The 27,956-nt window shown below is 43.6% G+C and overlaps 1 protein-coding gene across 3 annotated transcripts in view; it reads right to left on the bottom strand.

Annotated features, from left to right (window-relative positions):
* Window positions 1-27,956, bottom strand: part of AGBL4 (AGBL carboxypeptidase 4) — a 1,546,465-nt gene that overhangs the window by 97,603 nt on the left and 1,420,906 nt on the right. For all 3 annotated transcript variants that reach the window (XM_063712471.1, XM_063712476.1, XM_063712485.1), the window contains exon 9: window positions 13,262-13,373. In XM_063712471.1, coding sequence (XP_063568541.1) covers window positions 13,262-13,373 — 112 coding nt within the window. The remainder of the gene's footprint in view (window positions 1-13,261; window positions 13,374-27,956) is intronic.

Below are 27,956 nucleotides of genomic sequence, written 5' to 3'. Positions count from 1 at the left end.
AAAATTTCCTAGGACATTAGGAGCCTGAATATGGGGAGCCTTCTGCGACAGGAATTTTGAACAGAGAAGGTAGAGATAAGATGGATGGAAAGAGAGATAGAAGGATGGCTGGTTAGACAGATGAGTGGATAGATGGGTACTGAACCCAGTTTTCTTCTATCATATGGGTTGGGCTGGATTCATGAGGCTTTTATCCTATGGACTGACCTAGAAACAGGCAATGGACTCTGATGAGTTTTGTTCTGTTTTATAAAATAAAGCTCCTCCTCATATGTGGGTGGCTAGGTCCCCTCCTCCTTCCATAATTTTTTTCTAGTTATAAAGTTAACATATACTTGTGGAAAATTGTTGGAAAGTATAAAAAAGCAGAGGAAAAAAAGCACCCTAGGACCCAGAAATACCACTGCTAACATCTAGTTTACATCCATTCTTTTTGTGTATGTTTTAAACCTAGTTGTTATATATGTCTTAACATATAATACATATGCAACTTTGTCTTCTGCTTTTTTCCACTTAAAATTATAGCATAAGCATTTTAACAATAATATAAACTCTTCATAAACATCCATTATATGAATGTATCATGATTGACTCAATCAGTTTACCACTGTTAGGCATTTAGATTTTCCTGGGTTTTTCACTATTTATAAATAATTATTCTGTGGCCATATTTTTTTGCATAAATCCTTATTCACACTTCAGATTTTTTTAAAGTCTAGGTTTCTAGTACTGCAGTTGCTGGCTCAAAGCTTTAAACATAACAATATATTTTACAACCCAGGAACTCATAGTAAGATGTTTTTTCTCTCTCTCTTTTGAATTCTGTGTCTTTCTACTCCCTGAAGGGTTGTCATCCATGGCTCCAGGGTCACGTCCAAGCTTCCTGGGGTAGCCCACAGGGCTCTCTATGACTCGTCTCTGCCTGCCATCCAGCCTTGCCTCCTGCCCCTTCTCCACATGCTCTTCTGGTCCAGTCCAGCAAACCAAACTCCTTGTAATTCCCTAAGCATGTTCACCTGCCTAATACCTGTGTCCTCACGTAGGCTGCTCCCCCGCCTGTAATGCTTCCCCGAGTCTTTGTCTAAAAAAATCCTACTCTTCCTTCAAAGCTTATCTCAGAAGTTACCTCTTCCAGAAAGCCTTGCCTGACCCCTAAGTCCAGTTCAGATGACCCTACTTTACCCACATGGTACCTGGAGCCCTCGTCTATCATTAACATGTGCTACCCTGTGCTTCAATCATTGGTTGACTTGGTCTGGAGCTCCAGACCAGAAGTTTGCAAACTTTCTATGCTCAAGGAATCTTTTATTCAAATACACTTTTTTTTTTTTTTTTTTTTTTTTTGAGATGGAGTCTCGCTCTGTCACCCAGGCTGGAGTGCAATGGCACAATCTCGGCTCACTGCAACCTCCGCCTCCCGGGTTCAAGGGATTCTCATGCCTCAGCCTCCCGAGTAGCTGGGACTACAGGCACCCATCACCATGCCTGGCTAATTTTTGTACTTTTAGTAGAGATGTTGTTTCACCATGTTGGCCAGGCTGGTCTCAAACTCCTGACCTCTGGTGATCCACCCGCCTTGGCCCCCCAAAGTTCTGGGATAACAGGCGTGAGCCCCTGCACCCGGCCTCAAATACACTTCTTATACTAATAATAGTTAAATTTTTTTGAGAATTATGTGCCTGGCACAATGCCTTAAGTAAGTCACAGGCATAGCCTCATTTAATCTTCAGAACAACTCCTTACAAACAAGGACACTGAAGCTCAGAAAGGTTAAGGAACCTGCCCAAGGTAGCAAAGCTATTGAGTCAACGTTGAATTGAGATTTAAACCCGGGCCTGAGCCTCAGCTCTTAACCACAAACTTATCCTGCTCTGGGTAAAATGGAGAGAACCCCCTCAGATCCCTTGCAACTTTTCTAAGAACAGTTTGAAAACCACTGCTCTAATCTAGATCATCAGCTCCTTGAGCGAAGGGACTGTTATTTGCCATTGTGTTCTAGCATACAATGCCTGCACTCAGGAAATCTTTAATGGGTAAATGAATGACTTTTTTCTTTTGAAGATTACTGTTTAGGGAAGATTATCTATACACTTTAGTAGCCTTCAAGTGAAAGCAAGCCTAGAAAGACTTGCTGAGTGGTAGAGCATCAAGGCTCATTGGCCAGAAGGCCGGGCCATACCCAAGCTGATAAGACTTCCCACAGTCAGACACTTGGGACCAGTACAGGAGTTGGGAGATGGGCATTAGGACTTAAAGAAAATAGGGGCAATTTCCTGATAGAAGGTTAAACACTTCAGTTCTTGCTGGAAGGAGTGATTAACCTGGTCCTTTTCTTATCAGAATTCAGCTGTTTCCACCACAGTAAATAATGGACTAATTAGGCATCTGGCTTACTTGATTTCCCATGGCTAAGGCCAATTTCTGAAGTGCAATATGCTATTTGATGTACCAGAGTGAATTTGTCTTGGGCTTGAGAGCCTCTCAATGGCAACAAGCAAAAATAACCCTTGGAGAAGTTCCACACATGCTGAACAAAAAACACCCTAAAATGTAACCTGTACTCTGCAGCCTGCTCAGCTGAGTCCCTAATGGGGTAGCAGGCTATGTGCAGATCGCAACTTGCTCAGACGGGGGCATGGAAAGGGAGGAGTATATGGGAGGAGTAACAAATGGATGGAGTGGGTTAACTGGAAAAGTTCTTGGAAGAGATGACCTGGGGTAAACTGGAGTGGTTTGGTAACTGAGAAGAGGTTATTGCAGGAGTGTCAGACTACCCACAGAGACTCTTTTTTAGCTCATTTGTGGCCTGGGTAATTGAGTGACCATGGGACATAGAAAATGGAGAAGCAAGTTTGGTCTAATTTTGAAACCAGTGTAAATTGAATAGATATCAGCAACAGAGAGGGAGCAAAGAAGAAAACTTTAGAATCTGTGGGTTTCTGATGGAGATTCTATGTGGGTGGATTCTAATGCTCCAGAATTTCCAAATTTGTGAGCTTGAGAAGAGATTCCATATGTGGGAGCTCTTTGTAACAGAGGATCAGCAGGGGCAAAATATGAAGGAAAGATTAGTTAATGGAAATGCAATACAGTGAGAGAGAATTATAGAGGTTTGAAAGTTGACAGTGCAATGAATTTCTCTGGGATGTTTCAGTGCTGTCTTGCTGGGAAATGATGGGTCAGATAAGGAGCTACCAAGATTTCCCTAAACACTCATTGAGTGCCTACTAAGTGTTGGACTCTGCCAGGAGATGGAGAAACAAAATGAAAAAGACACAATTTTTGTATTTGAGAAGCCCAAAGAATAAAGGAGGCAGACAGGAAAATCATCACTAAAACACAGCATGATGTGCACCTTAACCAGGGGGTTTACCCAGCTCTGTGGGATGCCTGTAGGAATCCAAACAACTACCCTCTAGAGAGACTGCATTTTGATCAGTCAACTGCTCAAGAGGTTCTCACTGAGCTACCAATAAGCATCTGGCCCTGGCCAGGGCAGCAGGGAGGTGAAGGTAGATCCTTTGCACTGGAAGGGTTTGCAGAAGAACAAAGAAATGAGGGTTCACTATGGAACAAAGTATACAGGGAACCCTTAAAGATGATAGGCTTGTAGGTGGGTTCTAAAGAGTAAGGAGGATTTTGAGAGTGTCACTTGGCTTGGAACGTTTTTTTCTCCACTTCACTCAGTGAATTTGTATTTTCACAAGTCTGTTCAGATGTTAATTCCAGGTGTGTGTGTGTGTGTGTGTGAGCGTGACAGTGTCTTGCTCTATTGCCCAGGCTGGAGTGCAATGGCACGATCATAGCTCACTATAGCCAAGAACTCCTGAGCTCAAGGGATCCTCCTGCTGCTGCCTCCTAAGTAGCTAAGACTTAAAGGCCTGCACCACCATACCCAGCTAATTCATTTTTTCTTTCTCTCTCCTTCCTTCCTTCCTTCCTTTTCTCTTTCTCTCTCACTCTCTCTTTCTTTCTTTCTCTTTCTCTCTCTGTCTCTCTTTCTTTTTTCATGTTGTTTAGAGATGGGGTCTCACTTTGTTGCCCAGGCTGGTCTCAAACTCCTGGCCTTAAGTGATCCTCCCACCTCAGCCTCTCAAAATGCTGGAATTATAGTCATGCATTTCCTGGTTTTAATAAGTGATTTTCTTCTTTCCTGCCTGCCTTTTCTCTCTCTCTCCTAACACACATTCATTGAGGGCCTGTCCCCTGTGCTGGGTGTTGGGGATATAAAAATGACTAATGCTAAGGCTAAGCCCTTAATAGAGTTACAGTGTGTAGTGGAGTATGGGAGCTGGGGCTGGGGGACAGCGAGGTAAGTGCTGCAATAGCCAGGTACATAAAGTCTATTCTCACATACCTGCTACTAAAGGTTATGTATATGCATAGTATCTAATCCTAACAGAAATTCCAGGAGATGAGCATTGCCATTCCCAATTTACAAACAAGGGAACTGAGGCATAGAGAGTGTAATGGGCTGGACTCAAAGAGAACCTTCTAGAAACTCTACATTTGAAGTAATACGTATCTAGTCAGTAGTTGAGATGTATCCAGAGTCTTTTGGGATGAAAAGGTGTTACAGAAATTGAAGGAGGCAACCTGCTTGCCAGGAATATTACTCTGAAGAATGAAATCCATCTCTACCCTGCTTTCTGCTGGAGTCAAAGTGAAAATCTAGAGTTAGAAAAACCATGTCTTTTATCACAGGTGGGAGAAGTTGCCCTTCAGAAAAGTAATGATTCCTCTTAAAATTCCTTAAAGTTTCATAAACCATCTCGAACTGTTGTAGGAAAAACTGTAAAAATTTCATGAATCCAAAGCACCCTATGTTCTCAGAGCCCCCTGCACAATATCACATTTACTTCAAGTCTTTATTTCCATATTGAACCTTTCACCCCAGTGGCTATTTACTGATTTCCTGGGCCATGTAGGTAGGAATGGAAAACTGTTCGAGCAGACCTGTGTGTGCAACCCATGGTGCTGGTGTGGGTGCTTTAATCTATCCCTCATGGCACCTCTAGCAGCTGGCTGCTGTCTGAACATTTCAACAGGATATTCCTCTCCACCCAACTCCAGGGCAAGAATCCTTCCTCGCCTTTATAAAACACTTTCCACTCACATATATTGGATCTTGCTCTACAACTGGTGAGGTAGGCAGGTCAGAGATTGTTCTTCTCTTTTAGCAGATGGGCACACTGAGGCTTTGGAAACTAACGTTTATGGAGTATCTGCTTTGTACTAAGCACTTTCATTAAGCATCCAATCAGTCTGTCCTTCTCTGGCAGCAGCCAGGACTTTTGTGCCTTGTGGAAGTTCTGCCCATCAGTGGATCAAGAGCTATACCCAACAGATATCTCTATCTGGCACAGAAAGCTGGAACCAGAGGGGCTCTTTGGAGACCAATCTTCAACCTCTACTATGTGTAGACAAGGGGGAAAGTAAAGTCCCGGAGAGGGTAAGAGACTCACCTATGAGCACCAAGCAAATGAGTGGTTCAGCCACCCTGGCAGAGGACTTCGTATTCCCAACCCCATTTACTGCCACACAGTTTCAGCTGCTCCCTGCAGGGAACTTCTGAGATAATCAAGTCAGGAAACATGGGGATGGAACAAAGGTTTGGGGACCCACAGTCCAGTTCCCAGAGTTGCTAAGGCCTCAGTGACACAGTCTGCAAGTGCCCTAGGGATGTGATTTTTAACAGGGGTGGTTCTGTCTTTTCCTAGGGAGTGATAAACATCCTGCCATAGGGGGTAAAGAATTACCTCACCCAGAATGCCATGGCTATGGCATCCTGTCCTCCTAGTTTATTTCTGAGTGTGTATGTGGGGTGTATGAGGGGTATCCTTTACCCCTCACCCTCCACAAAGTGGGTTTACTCCTTCCACAAAAAGACTCTCCTCTGGGCCAATGGACTCGAAAGCCTGTCAGGTATGGACACTCGGGTCCCTTGGTTTCCAGTGAGGAGTTGCCATCTGAGGGCCTTCTAGCCTCGTGACCCAGTGGGACCCCTGCTTCCCCTAAGAACAGACCTCGGTTTAATTGAATGGTGAAACTGCGCTGTGTGTTTTTGTATGTCTCCTTGATGTAATTATGTAGAACTGCATACTTGTTTATGTGCCTGTTTTTATTTACCATGTTTATGTTTTTATGTATACGTATTTTCTGTTTGATATTTGTGAATGTATGTGTTTTCTGCATATGGCTATGTTGTGTGCTTGTGTGTGTGTATCTGTGTGTGTATTTTGTGGGTTGGTGTGAATGAGTGCTGGTTCTGTGTGTGTTATTTGACCATGTCACCAGCTGCTCTGTTTGTCAAGTAAATGTGTTATAATTTATTTATTTATTTGACAGAAAGAGAGCAGCTTATCTTAAGGGCTGCAGGAGGCAAGAAAAGAAAAGAAAAGAAAAAAAAAAGCCAGTCCCGTGTTGCTCTATTTTAAAAACTGCTCTGCGTTGTTATGGCAGCTAATTTTCCTTAAATGATTTAAGGAAACGGATCTGTCTAAAAGAGCTGCAGCCAAGTTGTTATAGCAACACAGGCAGCAGCTGAGGAGGGCCTTTCTCCTCTAGTAAATGGGGGAAAATCACCTCGGAGTGTAGAAACCTCTCAAAATAGCAACTTTGGGTTCTGAGGGACTCAGGAGGTAAAGGAAAGGGCTGGTGGAAACCCATTCACCTCCCCAGACAGACCCTGGGGGGTTCTTCTTAGCAACAGCCTTTTCACTTGAGTTGGTATCTCATCATTCTTACCTCGGCTATGGCAATAAGCACCTACCTGGTCTCCCTTCTTCCCACGTAGTCTCACCTCCTTTGATCCACTCTCCACACTGCAGCCTTAGTAATTTTCTAAAGCATGCATTGTTTATTCATCAGCGCATTCATCATTCAACAGAATATTCTCTACAGTGCCGGGTTCTGTGCTAGGTCCTGGGAGTACGGAAAGGTACTGAATGAAATGAATAGGGCATGTTTCTGAACAGCATGCCGGGGAACACTAGCCTTTATTCCAGAAGTAATGCAGGCCCACTGAAAGAATTTAAAGCAGGGAAGACAGACCCAGGTGGATTTCAATTTTAGAATGACTCCAAGATTTCTAGATTGAAGAATCGAGTGGCTGGAAATGCTATTCATTGATCTCTCTTTCCCTTGCTCCAGCGTTTTTGAGGACTCTCCACTGACTACTCTGATTTTCAAGACTGAGAGAGGATATATGCTGGACTATTCCTAACAAGTGGCACTTTGTTTCCTTGCTTTGATTTTTTTTTCGTCGTGATATTTAATTCAATTAAAAATCAATTTAAAAGCAGGCCTGAGACCTTGATTTTAGTAAGAAGAGAGCATTGGGCCATAGGAAGAAGCCAAATGCCTTGGGGCAGTGTTCAAACCCATCCATGGGCTTCCTCAGCCTGCACCTCACATGCCCTCCTCACAGCTACCTGTTATAAATCCTGCACACCAAGCCCAGAAGCTGAGATCTTCCACCTCCATTCCATTGCTCAGATTTTCCTGGAATGCCCTCTCCCCTTTCCCTATAACTTCCCTTCTCTCCAAAGCTCAGCCACCTGATGAAGTATTACCAATCTCCAAAGGGCCAGTACAAATGCAGATTTCTCAAAAAAGCTTCCTTGGATCACCCACCCCCCACCCCCACATGGATTAATCTCTTTCAGCCCCATGTTTCCAAAGCACTGTGTTTGCTTAATTATAGCACACCTTCCTAACTGCCTGGAATTAAAATTTCATAAGGGTCTGGCCTTCTCATCAGATTGTAAGCTTCCCCCGACCTGGGACTCTGCCCTATTAATCTCTGTAACCCCAGAGATAGCTCAAGAGTCTTGCAAATGGGAACATTGAAAAATGTGTGTTGCAGTCAATTAACTGAGGATTTTAAAGCAAACACTACTTTGTTATTTAGCTTCATCAAACACTGGGTGCACCTGACAAGTACATAGTTAGATGCTAGTGGAGTTGCAGATGGATGGTCCTGGGAAGCCCATTCACATATGGGCTTAGCTTTCTAAGATCATAACTGGATATAGCTGTGAGAGGAGGGCCCTCTCTGTGGCCTTGTGGGTGACTGACTCTCATTGTGTGGCCGATTGTGTGATGTGAAGTCACTGTCATACTCTGTGGTATGTGTGCTAGGAGAAAGCCAAACTCCCATGGACAGCGGGTAAGCTCTCGCCTGAAAGGTAATATCATTTCTGGTGCTAATTAGACCTCAGATCTAAAATCAGAATTGGAAAGAGAGACCTGGATTAAAGAAGAGTTAGAACTGGCTCCCACCAGTTCTAAAACTGGTATCTTTACTACCACTAAAGATATCAAAATGTCTAAGCGCAGCTCCCAAACAAGACGTGGTTAGATGGTGAGGGCTGGTTAGGGACTGGGAAGACAAGGGATCTGGGATCTGAGTGAACCCTTGATGGCCATAGAGAGCTAATTTCAATGGGGGGTAAAATGGGGTAGATGCCGAGTCCAGGACTGAAGCAAGTACATGAAGATGATCAGAATCCTCTCTCATGGGAATGGGAGTGGGTGATGCCATCTCAGGTTCTATCCCTGGGAGTGTTGGAAAATCTCAGCAGGTTGCAGGGAAATCTCTGTCACCAGATCAGAGCCTTCATTAAAGGAGGGCACAGTGATGGTGGCAGTCGGATCAGGGGATACTCTGAGGGAGAGATAAGATTGGGGAGGGGTCTGTGGTTCAATTCTTCCTTTTATCAGGAAAGTCTTCTAAAACCAAGTCACAGAAGCTCTAGGTTAGCTTCATCACTTGCTCAACATTTATCCTGAGCACCTGCTTACAGCCAGGTCCCTGCTGGGCTCCGGAGACCCTGAGATGAGTTAACCAGACCCTTTCCCTGGGGAACAATCGATCATAACTGGCAAACAGGGGCCAGGCCACAGTGTCCACAGGCAGCTATCATGGGAGTGGAGAATGAAACACTTTATGTCTCAGATCCACGGTAGTCCTCTTGATTAAACACTTTGTTTTCAAGATCATCATTTAATACCCAGTGTCCCCAAGAGGGGTAAGATTTTAGTGAGCACAGGGCTAGGAAAGCAGCCTTTGAAGTCAATGTCATCACTAATACAAGAACAGCAGGCTCCTGTTTCCAGGTTAGAAGCTCACAGAAGGGCTCATTCCAGAAGCCTTCCAGTGCAGGCTAGACATATCACTTCAGGTCTGCTGTACACTGAGCACCTCTAAAGATGAATGCATCACTTGGCCCTGTACTAACTGTTCCTCCTGGGTTCCCATTTCAGGAAAAGTGCCACACTACTCTGCTGCCCAAGTCAAAACCATAGGGATCATGCAAGACTCCTCCTTCCTCTCCCATCAGCCACAGTCACCATGTCCCTTAGGTCTGGCTCCTTATTACTTCTAGACTCCTCTTCTTCCTTTTCAACTCCACAGCAGCAAATTCTAATGGTCTCACTGTCTCTAGTTTGGCACCGTCCAAATTTATTTTTCTAACGGGCACCAGAGGGGTCTCTCTGAAATGCAAACCTAATTTGTCAATTCCCTGCTTAAAATCCTCAGTGGCTCCCTATTCCCATGAAAATAAAGTCCAGATTGCTCCCTGTGTCATAATGACCTCTTCTGTCTGCCCCTGGTACCAGCCACACTGAATGACTTCCAGCCTCCTGAGTAAGCCACCCTCTCAGGGCAGGTGCATATGCTGTTTTCTCTGCCTGGAAAGTTCTCCCTGACCTCAGCATCCCTCATGTATCAGCTCAGGTGTTGCCTCCTGGGTTGGGCTCCCACAACCCCTGTGCTTTACTCTATAAATGCACCTAGACTAACTGTCTGTAAATGTCTCTCTCCACCAGGCTGTGAACTCCTCGGCACCCAGCACAGGGCCTGAAGGAATGACAGTTGATGTTGGAGGGTCTTGCTGATTCTCTGCTTGTTGATTCTGGGGGTAGAAGGCAACCTGGACAGGAGAAGTGAGGCTGTGCATTTAGAAAAAAAGCCCAGAAGTTGTCCTGGCAGTTCAGATAGTTCAGGGTTGAGTGACTACGTATGTGACACTGAAGTTCAGGAGCAGAAATGCACTTAAAGCTCTTAGGGCAGATGCCTCAGGGCACTGCAGTGTTTGCAACTGGGCACAAAGATGTCTGAAGTCAAATGTGAATTTGAATCAGATCCAGGTAATGGTTGTTGAGGGTCTGCTATACACCAGCACTGTGCTAGGTGTTTTTGCATCATTATTATTATATTTTTTGAGATGGAGTCTTGATCTGTCACTCAGGCTGGAGTGCAGTGGCACAGTCTTGGCTCACTACAACCTCCGTCTCTCAGGTTTGGGTAATTCTCCTGCCTCAGCCTCCTGAGTAGCTGGGATTAGAGGCATGTGCCACCACACCTGGCTAATTTTTTTTGTATTTTTAGTACAGACCGGATTTTGCCATGTTGGCCAGGTTGGTCTCGAACTCCTGACCTCAGGTGGTCTGCCTGCCTCAGCTTCCCAAAGTGCTGGGATTATAGGCACGAGCCACCGCATCTGGCCTCGCATCATTTTTAATAGAGAGAGTGTACAATTTATCATCCAAATCAGAACAATTTTGAGAGTGAAAAGAGGGCATTGTTAAAAGATACTCCAGGACAGTAGGTATAAACCAGAACTGCCCCAGGAAAGCCAAGACTTATGACCATTCTACCTAGAAGTCATACTTTGTGCTTTTGTTCTTGGTAACCCCTGACACATCTTATAAATATATATTTATCAGTATTTACTTGTTTAAAGTCTATTTCCCCACTATATTGCAAGGGTTAGGGTTTTTCTTTTTTGCTAGTAGAACCTCAGTGCACATAGAAAGCCCATATATAAATAAACAGGGAAGAAAGGAAAAAATGGAGTAAAAGATTGAGTGAGGAGAGAGAGAGTGGGGAAGACAGGAAGGAACTGAGGGAGCTGGGATCCTATTCCAGGCCAGCTTGACTCCTATATTAGTGCTCCATACCCTTGCTTGAGGCATAAATGAGTAGCCTTTCAGTAAGAAAATGGCTTATACAACTAGCTCAGCACCCAAGATGTACTTATTAAGATCTAACCAGCTGATGATCAATGTATTCATGACGCAAATCATTTCCTAACATCTGTGTAACTCACTCTTGCTGGATCTGTGTTTTGCAGCATGAATGAGCACCCAGTTGTTTGTGAGTAAATCAATAATTAATGACAGCAATGGCATGCTGAAGCCTTTTCCTCTTTAGCAACCCTAACCTACTTCCCTTGTGTTCCTCCCCCAGGCTGCCCCCAAACTCCCATTTCTCTCTTTGGGGATTTATCTAAAATACCACTTTGTTCAATGGTTTCCACTCTGTCACTCCTTCTGGTCCAATGCCATTTTTTTGTTTGTTTGATTTGTTTTTTACTGTGCCTCATCATCCTACCTGGGAATAATTGTTTTGTATCTATAAACCATATTGCATTTGGCATAATAGGATATTCTGTGTTCAGTCCAATTCAACTCAACATGCAGTTATTGAATATCTATTATCAGCCAAATCAGAAAAAAAATGTAGGAGCTTGTTCTCTTTGAGAAGGAAGTATTGTGATTCTATCAGGGAAACTGTAGTCAACACAGAAGCCTGAGAGGGCAGAACTCTGCAGACTACAGATTCTTCCTGAGAAAATCAGAAGCAGCTTCTCTCTGCAAGGAAAGCTGATCAGGATGACATTGAGAGGTCAGGGACAAGTTCATGTCTGTAAGAACTAGGAGAAGACAGTGGAGTTTCAAAGCTTAGAGAAAGGCAGCAAACCACAATCATTCTATCTCTGCATATGGATTTGGTGAGCACAGTTCACACCTTCTTTTATAGACAAAGAAGGATGAGCTGGCGAAGGAAGTAAATATCCTAGGGTTATGGTTATGCAAGCCCTGACACAGAAGGTATACTGTGAAAGGACCTAGGAAAGCAAAGTTTACGTAGGAGGACCAAGATAACTGTTGAGTTCATAGCCAAGAAAACTACATTGCACCTCAGGACTGACTTTTTCATTAATCCCTGCTCTAATATATGCATTTGTTTTTAAGCACACTTTTCTATCTGATCAATACCTACGTTGCTCTTTAATTCAGGAAAATTTCACTGGCATCCTCAACGAGGGTAAGTAGAATGGGTTACATTGGTGCATCTCTGAAGTACCCCAACTGTGTGACTTTTGTTGTCTTAGCAATCACCATCTCTCACCTGACAGCAGTCGTGGGTCATAAAATCAGTCATTGAAGTTGGAAGGGACTCAAATGGAATTTCACTAGAATGTCTTCCAACAATTGAGTCTCCTCTGTGCACCCTTTTGGACTAAAAGTTGAACACTTTTAGTAAAGCAAAGCTCACAGCTCACACACACATACTCCATTCTCAGGCAGCTATAGTTGTTAAAAAGTTCTATTTCTCTACCTCTTCCCATATCCCCCACCTGAAAAAAAGGTCTGTCCCCCCCATTCTGCGATAGCTCTTCAGAGACAGAATACTGTGGTTTGCTTCATTTCTCTAAGCTATGAAACCCCGCTGTCTTCTCCTGTTTCTTACAAACAAGAACTTGCCCCAGGGAGCAAACGTGGTGTGAACACCATTGTTCTGTCTGCCTATGTCCCCTTCTCTCTTCTGAAATGGTAGGCCCTCTTTTCTGAAAACAGGTACCAACCCACCCTCCAACTCCATCCACATGGTTCCAGAGAGGCTGCCTTGTCCTTGCATATTCTTGTCTCCTGAGCCAGAATTGACTTGCCCAGAAGTAGGCATGTCCTCCCAACTAGGTCAATCACAATACTTTTGGAACTGGAACTGGAAAATAAGCGTAAGTTACTGTAGTGTTGAGAACCTTTGGATGTGACACTCAGCAGTCATGTTTCCTATGTGTAGAAGAAGCCAGGTTACAGTCTTCAATTACATGACATGTCCTTGGTATTCTTCTAATAAATTCTCTATTTTTCTTATACTAATTCAAGTTGTATTTCTTTAGCTTGTAACCAAAGATCCCTGACAAATATGGATACACTCCAATATATTTCCTTTAACCCTCCAGACCTCCAAAACTGAATCCACTATTCGTGAGAGGTTGCAGGAAAAGAGATTGGGAGAAGGACCCTGGGTCTGTTGGATTCAGAGAAGAGCAGGCCTAGTGCCTCCCTGGTTTTAGTTATGTATTCCTAATTTGCAGCTTCTAGTGAACTTTCCCAATACAACACTGCCATTTCCCAGATCAAGCCATAGATCAGCAGCTGTGGAGGGCATTCAGTTACTTACTGGGTCGTTGTACATCTGGACGATGAGTTGTTTCACTCCATGCAGGGTAGGGTGGACCCATGGAGAGGGATCCAGCCAGTGACGATTCAGATCAAACCCCATCAGAGAACACCTAGGCAGTACCCGAAGTAAGAGTCAATATAGACAGGATAAGCTGAGCTTCTCATCTGTCAAAATATGCTTATGAGTAGGAGCAGTGATTATGTCACTTACCTAGCATTTATCATTTTCCAGAGACAGTTCTAAGTACTTTATATGAGTTAATTCTTTCAGTGTCATCAACAACCCTGTGAGGTCACTACTATTGCAATTCCCACTTTGCAGAGTAAGAAACTGAGTCACAGAGAGATTCAAAAGTATTTCTGTGGTGTAGCCTCATGTCAGCATCCATAGACACATGACTCATAGACACATATGCACATCTTCTCCACACTGCAGCTGAGAAAAATGCTCAGGCCACAACTACTGGTGTTCCCATTATGCCTCTTTGCTCACACCTATAGCCAATCCATTGTCTCTACCTTCAAAATACACCATAACCCAACACCTTTTTACCACTTCCTCTGGTATTACCTTGAGTGTGGGCCAAGGTCCAGAGAACTGTAATCATATTTTACCTGGTCTTCTTGTCTTCTCCTTGCCTCCTCCCACCTCACCTTCCATGACAGGGTACAGCAGAAGACTGAAGATTTCCAGACATTTTAGGCTTGGACTTGGATTCAAGTGCTCCAGTTACATAGGTTTATGTTCTTTCCTTTCCTTTGCTGAGCCTGGAGAGCTAGTTGCATGTGTGGATTTGAGGAGACCAGGGCATAAGCCTTCTCTTTTCAAATGCCTCTTTCCTCAATGCCCCTGGAGGGACTGGGAGAACCCCATTTCTTATCACTGTGCTATGCTACTTTTGTCTCAGTGAGAACCAGAGAATAATGTGGAAACTTCTGGGAACATCCTTTGGCTCCACATTCAGATTTTCACTAGTGTCCTGCCTAGCCTCTCTGGCAAGTCCATCCTTCGTGAGTGTGGGATAATGCCCCCATGGTATGCAGAGGAGATATCACTGAGTTCAGTCCCCCTGTTCTGCGGATGGTGTACTATGTGACCCTGGGCAAGTCCCTTGCTCTCTCAAGGCCTACGTTTCCCCAGCTACAAGTAGAGAAGGAGCTTCTACAAATGGGCCACAAGCTTTTCAAGAGCCTCTTTCATCATGGACTGCACTCTCCCTACCCCACATCCTCAGTGGAGAGGACCACACAAAGAAATGTCCTCTCTGTTCCAAGATTTCCGTAAGAGCAGTGATGCCTAGATACCAACCATTCTCTGTGCTCTAAACAGAGGGGATCACTGATGCTCACCTTCTAGGCCAGCAAGCTACCTCCTGACCTTGAACTTGCAAAGGTGTCCCTTTTTCATTTGCCATTACAACATGAGCATGTTTCTTTGTTAGTAAACTCTTTGTAACTAACATTGTAATAGTGTTATAATATGACATATTATCCCATTATATGAACCCCCATAATTCATTTAGCATTTCCCCACTGTGGCACATTTATTTTGTTTTCAATGCTACACTATTTTCAAAATGAACTGATGAATACTGTAATCCCTAATGTTTTCTCCACATTTCAGAATTTTTTTCTTAGAACAGTTTCCAGAAGTAGAATTGCTTGGTAAGAGGATTGACTGACTGTAAAATCACTATTAAAAATGAAAATGGTCCTCAATATAGAAAGTAAAAAAGAAAAAAGTAACATCACCTTCCTGTCACTCAAATATAACTCCTGTTAGCCTTTGATGTAGTTCCTGCCATCTTTTCTTTCTGAGCTTATAGCGGTAAGTGCAGCAGTAGCTAACATTTAAGAAGTGCTTACTAGTACCTTTACACAAATCTTCATTTTTGCTTTTATGCCATACAAGCCCAGTATTACCATTTTACAGAGGAGAAAACAAAGGCTTAGAAAATGTAAATAACTTTCTCTAAGGTCACTGAGCTACTAGGTAATAGAGTCAGAATTTGAGCTCAGGTCAACCTGATTCTGAGAGTCCAAAATCTTACCAATTGCTCTCCTTACTCTGCTCTCCTCCGACTACACTAAATTGTCTTTCAGAAAGGAAACATTCAATGCTGTGACTAGTGCCTTGATCTACAGACATATTCATGCAGTTCTTAAATATTCTTATCTGAAGTATTGCTACTCATGAAAGTGATTAAGGACAGACAGAGAGAGCCTCACAGTCACACTCATCTGAAACCTGCTCAGGGTAATTCGGCCAGCATATGGTGGAGCAGGCTTCAAACCCAGGACTATCCAGCTTTAATGTCTATGCTCTTCTAGGGAACAAACAGTTTAAGCAAGCTCTCTGCTTTTGAGAATGTATAAGTAAATTAAGGAGGAGAGACTGGTTCAGGGAACAAGGATGAGGCAAGAGTTAAACACAGCAATTCATCACGGTTTTATTAAGAACCTTCTACACACCAAGCTCCATGGTAGTGTTGCTGGGATAGAGTGATTGATAAGAGATACTCTCTAACCTCAAGAAATGTATAATCTAGCAGAAGGAAGAAGATATGCTTACAGGTTTATATCCATTTATAACGCAGGATAATATTGTGAGTATTAAATGAGCTAATGCACAGGTTTTGGTGCATAATGGTAACCCAAAAATGCTATATTGTTGTTTTTATTGTACTGTATTATTATTTTACGCTATGTTCTATGTGAATGACATGGACTAATAGTTTTGCAGTCCATTGGAGGCTGGAATGGGCAGCAGTGTTCAGGGATGACCTCTTCTCTTCCTTCAGTCTGGGAATTAGGCAGATCTGAGTTCAAATCCATGCTCTGTTCCCTCCCAAGTGAAGTGGGCATTTGTCCATGTTCTTTGGGGAATGCCCAGCATCTAACCCTGTTACTAGATGGGGGGGTTGAATGTGGTGAGTTTGCTCCTCCATCATTACAAGATGAGGCCATGATTTTGCCCCGTCTCCCTCCATGGAAGCCAGATGAGCCAGATTCTACCTCTTTGTTCCCTGGAAGCCAGGGCAGCAATAGGCTCAGGCACCAGCCACTCCTGCCCAGGACGTAAACTTGGGACTGGGTGATGCGAGGCAGCAGGGAGTGCTGTGCAGCAGTGCTGCTGTGGAACAGAGGCAGAATATTCTGGCCCTTCAGAGCTGCTCAGTTAATTGCTCTGTTTTCAAGTCTGGCTACCAGTTTCTGTGTGATTCTGTAAGCCCCTTCATATAAATTCCCTTTTTGCTTAAGTGGCTAGAGTCAGTCCTTGTTAACTTTAGCTGAATGCACCCCTAATCAGATGGCCCTATGAAATAAGTCATAGAAAATTCTAGCAGGCCCCTATATTGTCCACTTCCCAATGACTGGTCAAAAAACAGAGGGAATCACTGGTCTGGGTGCTGTGCTCACAAAGCTTTTCCAGCCCTCACGGAGCATCTAAATATTTAGAAAGGTACATTACCCTTGACAACAGGATGTAATCATAAAACAATTGTATCCTTAGAGATGCTCAGTTATGTGCCTCTCCTCTGCCCCCAAATAGGAATGTCCTCAGCACTGTCTTGGGCAGGTCACCAGCTTGCTCTAGGACACCTCTATGACCTAAAACTCACTACCTTTCCAGTTAGCTTATCTCATTCTTGAATCTTCCATCAGAAAATTCTTTTTTCCTTTTTAGCTGAATGTGTCTCCCAGTTACTTCCTCCATCCTTCTCAGCCTTGCCCCATGGAGTTGCACAGAACAGGATTATACTGTGGGGACCAGCAGCTTTGGGACTTACAGTTATGTTTAAGTTCTGGCTGTGTTCCTCACCAGCTGTGTGATTTTTTTAAAATTTCTTTTTTTAAAATGCACCTGTAGGCTTCTGTTTTATCATATGTATAAAGAGGATAACCACTCTGAATTTCTGGATTGCATACATGAATTAATGTCTGTAAATGGACCAGCAGAATTCTCAGAAAAACATAAACATTGAACAAACTATAGCCAGTGATGACAATGAAGTGGTGATAATTGTGGCACTGTTGATATTGTCTAAACTTAAATATCAGCTCCTCCAGGAAGTAGAGGAGGATTTTCACTCCCTGCACATGAGGGGTAGGTGCTTTTCTTCTGCTCCCATAGCATCTGTTGCTCCCCTAGCAAAGTGGCTATAAGACAAGATGTAATTGTTGAGTCCGCTTCTCCACTGGACCATGAATTCCTCAAGAGCAAGGATGCCCTCTTATTCATGTTGGTATTCCTGTGCCTGACAAAGACCCTGGATCATGGCAGACATCGAAGAAGTAGTTGTTGAACAAACATTTCATTCCTCCTAAGCATTTTCCTGTCTCATATGACATAGTTCTCACAACCATTCAATCACATGGTAAACCTCAATTTTCTAGTGGGAGTGTTGAGGGCTAGAAAAGGTAAGCCATTCTTTCGAGGCTACATAACAAGTACTCTAAAGGGCCTGGACTGGAACTCAGGTGTCCTGTTCTGGACTTCATAGGCTCCCTACTTGGCTATGCTGCTTCCAGGAAACCTCTTTGATTCAAAAAAGAACTTCAGAGCTGAAGGAAAATTATTAGAGGTCAGAGATCCTGAAAGGTCAACTCCTAGATCCAGCCTGCTAATAAAAATAGAATGTAACTGGTGATTCACAGGCATCTTCAATCCTCAGAGAGTCTAGAGCTTTTTAGAAGCTAAAGCATTTGTGATATTCTTCAGTGAGTAGTACCTGCATGGGCATCTTTTGAGCTGATTTTAAATGAATGCTTCTAATGGCACTCAATCTATCAGTAGATAAGTATTTACTGAACAGAACATCTTAGTAAAGATACAGGATCCCTGGCTAGGAGCCTGGGGTACAGGTCCCACCTCCAATGTCTGTGTCATCTTGGAAAAGTCACCTCCCCTCCCTAGGCTCTATGCACTTATTTGTAAAACGGAATGCTATACTTACAGAGATCTCTTTCGGCTCTCTCAATATATTCCAAAGCATCAGTAACTGGGCTTTTTACCCTCAGAGTAAGGGACTTTGGAGAAAACACATATTTCCAATTAAGTTAAAGTTCAAAGAAAACAAAATTTTCTAGGAAAAGTGTTGATACAGTTTTAAAATGAAACACCAACTAGTCAAGGATGACCAATATCTTAACATTAATTGCATGCATTGCTCAACATTTGAGATTTGTGGGACACAAATGGGAGTTTGCCAAGAGTCAAGGCATGAGAGAGCATTCCAGGCAAAGGGTATAGCATGTGCAAAGTTAGGGAAGCAAGAATGGTCAGCAATTATGCATATTTCTAACAGGCTGCTAGTATGTTCTGCTTGTGTCCCTAACTGACTATAAGCACAATAGGCCAAGGCTGGTACAGGCTCTTTCTCTTTAGTGGTTTCAGGACCAAAAAGCAGCTGCCTAAAGACAGAGGAATGCATAAGATGGCCTCCAGATGCCAGGCTCTCACTCCTATGACTGCCAGTTTAGAGTCACTGAATGCAAAATCCTGGGTCCCTGCCCTGAGTCTCTGTCTCCTTGGTGCTCTTGTATTCTGTTATTTAAGATGAAAATTTTGCGTGAGCTCAAAATCAAGACCTATGTTCTGACAAGAAAGAATGGGGCTATTTATGGCACCAGTGGGAAAGAATCTTTCACATTACGACCATTCTAGAAAATGCAAATATATGGAGGCCAAATTTACATATGACTGCATAATATATAATGTCTTTATTTTGAGTTGGAGATACTCTTAAGTATCTTTTCTTTCTTCCTCTAATCTGTGAACTCCATGAGGGCAGGGATAATGTGTGAGTTATCTTTCCCACCCCCACTCCAACATTGTCTACTATAAACCCAGGTGCAGAGAAGATTCAATATATTTATTGGATGAATGAATGAGTGAACAGATTAACAAAAGCATGGATGAATACCTTGCAGGTTTGCAAACATGGGTTAGATAGCTACTTTCAGATATATTTTGAAAAGTAAGCACCTACTAAATGCTAGACTCATTCACAATAATCAAATGAGATAGGTATTATTAATCCTCATTTGATAAATAAGGAAATAAAATCCAAGAAAGTTTTGATCTTGAGAGGGTCACTTGACAACTAGTAAGATATAGACCTGAGATTTGAACCCAGGTCTTGTTGATGGCAGGATGGTTCAGTCACCTTTGAGGTCCAGCCATCTGTGAGTGTGTGTGATTTATAAAAGAGACACTAAGCTACTCATTTGTCTGATCTTCTTATCCTGTTCTCTCTTGTTTGCCCAATGGCAGAGATATAATGGTTCCAGAGAATGTTATTCAAATGGCAAATAAATAGCTCCATCTCATGAAGGACACCATGCCTTATCACTGTTTGCAATAATGGCAGCTAGAATGAGAGCAATGATTTCAATTCCCCTCCTTATGATTTCTTTTTCATCTCCTCTGAAGGATAGAGAAAAAGGCAGCTTGGCGGCTCCAGATCAATCTTGCCCTGAGCACCGTGAGGCTGCTCTAAGGAGCAGTGGCATTGACAAGCAGAGATGTATGAGGTATGCCTGCAATTGTCCCCCAAACACAGCAGTTTTTCAGCATTACCAATGAGCTGGATTGGATTAAGCATATTTGCACCAAAAGCAAAATAAATATTGCTTTATTTAATGCCACTAAAAGGTTGGGATTCAATTGCCCTTGGCCTGAGGCAGCTTCCAGCTCTATTGATTGGCCCGTGTCAGAATGCTGGATAATCTGTCATCAACAGCCCCTGAAAAATGCTTAGCATGTGGGTTGGGCTCTGCTGTTGTGTAGATGGAGGATTGCAGGCAGTGTCCTTTGTCCCAAACACAAGGGATAATCATAACACATCCACTTCCCATCACCACCACCAAGGTATTTAAAGCATTCTCCTCACATCCCTTCTTAGATCATCATGACGAGGAGATGTCTGTGACCAAGACTGTGAAGACAGAGAGGAGGGTGGATAAGAACATAGCCTTCAAAGGCAGAAGGACTTGGGTTTGAGTCCCAGTTCTGTCATCTAGTAGCTTTGTGACCTTGGACAAATTCATCTGTTTGCTCAAAGACTTGAAAGTGCTGAGAGGGCAGCGACTGAATCTATTTCATTTGCCACTGGGTCTTCAGTGCTAGCACAGTGTCTCATACACAGCTGACTCTCAGTTGAACTGTATAAATAGAGGCTCAGAAGTGGTAATCTGACCATGGTCCAGCAAGGACAAGTGACAGAGGCAGAGCTTGAACCCAGTCTGCCCAACTCTAAAGCCTATGTTCTTAGCCACCATTATACTCTGTCTTAGCAGTCCTGGGAGTCAGGTAAGAGCCTAACAGAGGGACTGTCCCTCATGTGCAGTGAGGCAGATGCAATATCTTTATTTTTTAAATGGGGAATCTAAGTTTCAAATGAGGGACTAACATAAAAGGTACCTTTATGCAAATTGACGAAAGGTGCTGCCCCCTACCACCGAGGGTAATAAGTTGCAATCAGGTGCCATTTCTGGGTGGGTAAAGTACAGAATAATGCCACTTGGTTTGGCCAGACTTTGGATTGAGAGCAGAGTCATAGCCTATAGCCCCCATTGACCCCTTGACCACTGAACATTTGTACAGTGCACAAACTGCACATCCATATGGAGCAGACTTGGATGTGCCCAAGGTTTATAGCAAAGCCAAGATGAGCACTTAGTTTTTCTTCTTCCAAGGTTCATTCAGCAAGGTCTTTACCCTACAATGGTGGCCTTTTCGGCAAGGTGGCACGATTGGAGACAAGGGTGCTTAGATCACGTCTGGAAAAGAGATTATCTCCAACCCTAAGAAATTCTTCCTAGTGGGTAAGGAGAGGCTTTAGAGTGCCTTCTCCCTTCCCATACAGAGCATACACTCCAGGGATTCATCCTCTCTCCTGCTTGGCAGCAACAAACACTGGGTTCAGGTGGATTTCCAGCATTGCAACTTAAAACTAATTCTTAGAGCCAGTGACTAACTGGAAGGACCTGAGATTTCATAAAACCTAATCCCCACATTTCAAAGATGAGGAATCTGAGGCCGAGAGGGCAGAAAGGGTCTGCCAAGGTTACACGGCTATTCAAGGGTAGAGTGGGAAGTCCATTCCAGAACCAAAAGATTATTTTTCTCTATATAAGAACAATGATAAGGAGTTTACTCCTTTTTGAAAGGTCTGAGGGAGGACATTTTCTGAAGGAATACACTGGTCCTTGAGGCTAGGAATTCACCATTTCTGTTTCTTAAGTGAAAAAGGACAGAGGAAACAAAAAAGGGGGCATAAAAGTCTTTCATGTCTTCACAAGACCTGGGTGCTGGCAAGGCTCTCACCTACCTGCACCGAGCCTGAGAATGGCTCTGAGTCAAGTGTGGGCTCTGGAGCCACACGGCCTGGATAAAACCCTGGCTTGGCCAACACATTTTATCTTTGTGGCTGAACATCTCTGTGCCTTAGCTCTAATCTGAAAAGTGGGAATTTTGTCTACCTCAGAGGGTTGTTTTGAGGACTCAGTGAAATCATACAGGTAAAATGACAAGGACACCATCTAGATTGAGATAAGTGCTACACATGTTAGCTGTTCTTGTGGTTTGCTCTTGGTATGATGTTCAGGATCCTTCACAATCTGGTCCCCAGTTATTCCTACACTTCTTACACTATGTTGTCAATCTGTACACCATACAAGGGTAGCACATGATAGGGCCTGTGAGCTAATAACAAAAAGGTGCCCCCTCTGTGGGCTGATGCATTTCTGCCAAGTCTCAAGGCTTGTCAAGCCTGTGCTGCACTCCACCCTCCACCTACCCTCTTAGCTGGCACCTTTGTGTGGTGCACAGACTGTACCCTATGTAGGATGCAGCCTGGACCACATGCAACAGCCACACCAGAGCACTTGGCATTCCTCAAGGATCTCCACTCACTCAGGACTCAAGCAGTAAGACTCAAAGGGCTCTGGATCAAATCACTGGGTGTGATTCCTGGATCTCCTACTATTAAAGGCAGTACTTGGGCAAATGACTTAACCTCTCTTTGAGTGTCAGTTTCCTTATCTGCAATATGAGGATAATACAAGACCTATCTCGTAGGTTCATGAGGTTGTCGGGAGGAACTCCCCATTGCTTTCAATCCCAATGGTAACTTTCGGTCCTCAGAAGTGAAAAGAACGGGTCTTCTTCTCCATTCCCTCGTTTTCTCTTCCCAAGGAAAGAGATGGAACTTATCCGACTGGTCAGCTCTGGAAAAGAAGCAGAGCCCGTTTGGGCCTAGCCCCTCCTAGCATGTGTTTTTGGGATCTGGAATCCTGAAGGGTCTATTCTGGTCTTCTCTCTGCCACATGGTGTGCTTTCTAGGAGGCTTCTTGCCTCCTTTTCTGCTTGTGTGTGGTGGGAAAGTTGAATTTTGAAGTGAAGTAAAGGAGGCAAGTTTGGCCACAGATACAGACTATGCCTTCCAGGTCCTGCTTTTATCAATAATAAAGCTAATATTTTGACTCCTATTTTTCTGATCCCTGTATCTCCTTCTACATTATAGGAATAGGATGAGTGTAGGAGCAGGAGTATGATTAATTATCACTCCAAATCTCTAGTGGAAGTACTACATATAAAACACTTAGAATAGTGTCTGACAGCTATATACATTCAATTAATGTTTCGTATTATTATATTACTGTGTTGTTATTTATTATAATTATTCCTTTGGTTTGGAACATGCTGCCATTCCCTTTCCCTGGCCAACTCCCACTCATCCTTCAAGATTCATCTCACACAGCTCTTCCTTCAGACATTTTCTCTGACATGCCCTATCCCAACCCTCTTGGCTGGGTTAAGAGGTGCCTCTTCAGTGACTTCACAACCTGGGAATCCCTGGGCTTCCCTCCACCAGCACAGTTATCTCTTCTCTGGACGGTGAACCCCTTAAGGGCAGCACGGGGGCCAAGCCCACCTCATATTCCCCAATGCATGGTACAAAGTATGTGCTTGGGGATGGGTTGGTGACTTGGGAGGGCAGGAGAGGGAAAAAAGAAGAGAGGGAAGAAACAGTTAAAAGGCTTCTCAAGTGGAAGCAGAGTGCAAGCAAAAGCACAGATGTGAGAAAGAGCAGGCTGGTTTAAGACAATGGAAAGAGCCCAGGAAGACAAGAGGAACAGATGGGAGTGCATGCAGGAAGAGGCAAGGTGGACAGTTGGAGAGGAAGCTGAAAAGAAAGTTTGAGGCCATTGTGCAGGCACTGAATACCAGGCTAAAGAGCTTTGGTTCTTTCTGAGGGTCAATGGGGAGCCACCGAAGGATTTTTACATAAAGAACTGGCACTATTCAAGCAGTGGTTTAGGAACTAGGACCAGAAATGGTGAAGTTCTTGATTCTATCACATTGTTTTGCTCCTCCAGACTCCCTAGCTGCTAATTCTGGGTTACCGTCTCCTCAGAGGCCTGTCTTCACTGTAGAATCAATTATTAAGATCAACTTGCTATCAACTCTAACTTTGAAATGCTATTCAGCTGCTTGCAGGGACAGAGATGAGGAGCTGCCTCCACAGACATCTAGCCATCTGGCCTTTTCTGTGGAACCTGGCTGGGAAGCTCATTTGAATAATTGGTTTTGGCGGTGTGCACTTGTGGGTTAGACACCTGATTACACTGCCAGCCCCAGTGTCCTTTCAGCCTCCACAGAAACATCACTCAGGTTACATAAAGCAGGAGAGAGTCCCTGGGAGGTAAGGGTCTGTCTGGCCCCTGCTGTCACTCTGGCTTTATCTGACTGTGTGGCTCACTCACTGTGTGACCTTGAGCAAGTTACTTAGCCTCTCTGTGGCTTGGTTTCTTCTTTGCTTCAAGAAGGAGAGCGATTCCTGCCCTGCCTACACCACAGGCTTCTTGTAAGGATCTAAGGGAAGATGGGGGAGTTGCAGCTTAGCAGAAATGCAAGTGGAAAGAATTAAAGATTTAGGCTGAGGAGAGCTCAATGTCAGACAGCAATGTGTGCATGTGGGCTGTATCAGAAGAAGCGTGGTCCCCAGAATGAGGCTTCTGATGACCCCTTTCTACTCCTACTCCATGAACTAATTAGTTCTATGAACTTGAAGGGGGGTACCTAATCTACCTGTGTCTCAGTTTCCTCACCTGTAAAATGAGAATACTGATGCATTTGTTCTAAGGATTAAATGAAACAATAAATGCAAAATGCCTAAAATAGTGCCAGGTTCGGAAGGCTCAATAGATGTTAGCTATCATCATCACTGTTATCATTATAATGATGTCCTTCAGTCGTGGACACCCCGCCTCAAAGACAGACAATGACAAACATCTGGAGCATGTTCAGAGGACAGCAGGAAGGACAGGGAGGGGAATGGATTTCAGATTACATATGAAAAGTTGGAAGGCTTTGGGGATGTTTGGCCTGGAGCAGTGGTGGGATTGAGTGGGGAGTGGGGAAGGGTGGGAACACATGATCTTCAAATGGCTGAAGGCTACCATGTGAAAGATGGGCTGGCCTTGAATAATCCTTCAGAAGGTGAGGCAGAAGTTACATGCTGGCAGCTTCATCCTGAAAACAAAGTGCTCTCTAACAGTCAGAGGTGGCATCAGCATGGCATGATGCCTTGGAAGGGAGGGAACAACCTGTGCCTAGAGGCGGGCAAGCAGAGGGGGCATGGCCTGGATCGGGCACTGGATTGAATGTTTCTCATGATGCTGTGATACGGCACCCAGCAGGGAAATGTGACTGGGGAAGGGAAGGAGGCTCAGAGTGATGAGAGGCTGGCAGATCTCTCAACAGGGCAATACTTGCTCCGGATCTTTGTTTTCTGTTTCTAGCTTGATGAAAAAATAGGCAGTTTTTATGCTGTTACAGAACAAATAGAACATTGACATGTATTTATATTTTACATGGCTGATTTTAGGTTCTGTTCTATTTTTGGATAGTTTGAGATGTTTCTTCCTCTAGATTTTGAGGTGGAAGAGGTAGGTAGACCAGTTATAATGTGTGTGTGTGTGTGTGTGTGTGTGTGTGTGTGTATGCTGGTGCTGGAAATACCTTCCCTGGTGGTTTACCCTCTGCTATGGTTAATGATGTTTTGTTGTGTAAATCTCTATCTCCCTTTTATGTCTGGTGAACTCATATATCGTCCAACCATCAAAAACCCTCCTTCATCACTACCAGTCAGAAGGAAGTACTCTCTGCTTCAGGAGACAGCATATCAAGAGGTTAAAACTGGAGCAGCCTAGGGTCAGCAACTAGGGCAAGTTCCATGGTACTTATGTGCTTCAACCTCCCCCTCTACTTAAAGTAGGAGCATCATACCACCTCCATCATAGGGCTGCTGTGAGGATTAAATGAAACGATACCCATAATGTGCAGTGAGGAGACACTTACATATTAGCTCCTCTTGTATCTCTCGGCCTCTACTGCATCACACCCATATTTCTAGTAGAAACACCGGGGTTCTTATTGGCAAGAGCTGCCTCTGATTTCCTTCTGCTTCCCCAAGGCCCAGCACAGGGCCTGACACCCAGCAGGACCTCAACAAACCTTAGTTATATTGGATTTACTGCACTGGAGCATCCTTTGCTACATAAGGATCGCCAAGGCCAAGAGACATAATGATGGAGACAGTCTGCAGATTGTACAGCATCCATTTCCACCGTGGGGTCTGCAGTTCCGTGCTATAACGCAGAATCATTTCTGTACCACCCATAGAGGTCTGTTCCTCCCCACCCCACCTCCACACTCCCAAGAAATACTGAGGTTTTCCAAAGATGAGAAATTTCACAGCATCCTGCTATCTTTTGGGTAACTGCGTATTTTATGATGACTAATAGGCAATTACTATGGTAATATTGCAATTCAGCATGTGTGAGGTTTGGGAAATGAGAAATTATGGGTAACTACTTTGGACTCATTTCTATGGTAACAAAAAGTAATTGTCATTAAATACCAGTTATTCTGAGGCTGTACCTGGTAATTATAGATTTTTATGCCCAGAAACATAAATAAAACCAATAAATTTATTCAAAGGTCTATGACTGTTTACTTATACGTGGCTCTATGGAATACACAATGACAAGCACCTAATTAAGAAATGCAAACCCAACACAGGGTTTCATATTGTTGTACGGAGATGAAAAGTCTGTTTTTCAAATGTAGGCAACTTCTGCATTACCTATGCTCAGAAAGTGCAGTGGGGTATAGGTGGGGGTGGGGGCTCTCTTCTCTGCAAAAGAAGTGACGAGGAAGGAGCTGGCAGAGTGTGCAAATGCTGCAGTATGTGTTGTGGGCATGCTTTCTGTAAGACATTGAGAATTACCAACCAATTCTACACTGGTTCAGCCCGTCATCCCCCAACTCCAGTTGCCTTCCAACTAGGAGTTGCTTGCAGCTTCTTGGCTCTGTAATACCTGAAGTTACAATATTCATCCCTCAAGACTCCTAGGTCCCAAATCCTTCCAGAACTCTCTGAAAATATTCCCATTGTATTGTCAGTAGCCATACCATTGTTTTTTTATAACACGGTGGTAAATACACATAACATAAAACTTACCATCATAACCATTTTTAAGTGTAGGGTTTGATGGCATTAAACACATTCATAATGTGCTACTATCACCACCATCCATCTCCAAAATTCTTTTTAACTTGTAAAATTGAAACCCTATGCCCATTAAATAGTAACTCTCCATTCTCTCCGTCCTCCCAGCTCCTGGTAACCACCATTCTGCTTTCTGTCTGTATGAATTTGACCACTTGAAGAACGTCATGTAAGTGGAATCATACAGTCTTTGTCTTTTGATGAGTGGCTTATTACATTAGCATAATGTCCTCAAGTTTCATTCATGCTGTAGCCATCCCATTCTTGATAGAGCCTCTCCCCCGTGCTTCTACTAAATGATGGAAGGTGCCTTTCATCCCACTTCCCTCTTCCAAGAGAGTAGGAGGGAAACAGGCCAGGCGAGAGAAGTGTCTTGTCCAAGGACAAATAAGAATGCTCAGGAGAGTAGTGAAAATTAGACCCTCAGTTCTCCACTTCCGCCTATAGTTTATAGAGCAAAGGCAATGTGTGGGAGTGTGGCAAGTCCCTGGATGTACCCTATGGCCTTGAACATGGCTCTTCACCTTCTCAGCCTCAGTTTCCCCATGGCTGAAATGGATACAGTAAAAACTGGCTTTCCTTTCTTAGTCACTCTTCTATGACCAAATGTGGTTTTGTAAGTGCCTTTAAAAGTATCATGCTCCGTGCAATAACTAAGTATGGCTGAGAATCCAGTTTGTTAAATTATAACAGCAGCTCATCAGGTTAAAGCATAGCAGTGTTCCTCTCACAACAACATACAGTTAAAACAACTGGGCCAGGAGGCCGTGCAGATGAAGGTAAAGGGCTGGGGGCTGACTGCATCTGGCCCTAGTTACTCTACGCTGGGCACTGTAGCTTTGTGCCGTCGTACTATCACTAAACACTGTTGTTTAGTTCATTTGTTCGTTCTGGAAACATATATGTGAACTTCAGGTCAGTGACTAGAAAGATAAAATATATATCAAGAGCCCATTTGCCAGGTACTGGGGATACAGAGAACAAGGTAAACAAAGTCCTGACTTCACGGAGTTTACAGTCTAAAGTGAAGACAATCATTAAACAAATAGTCACATAAATAAACACATAATTACAAATTAGGGCAAGAGCCATAAAGGGAGAGTACAGGGT

This window comes from Pongo abelii, chromosome 1, assembly GCF_028885655.2.
Source record: "Pongo abelii isolate AG06213 chromosome 1, NHGRI_mPonAbe1-v2.0_pri, whole genome shotgun sequence".
Taxonomy (NCBI): Eukaryota; Metazoa; Chordata; class Mammalia; order Primates; family Hominidae; genus Pongo; species Pongo abelii.
The sequence above is the reverse complement of the archived record's forward strand: the minus strand, read 5'-3'. Positions and strand labels throughout refer to the sequence as shown.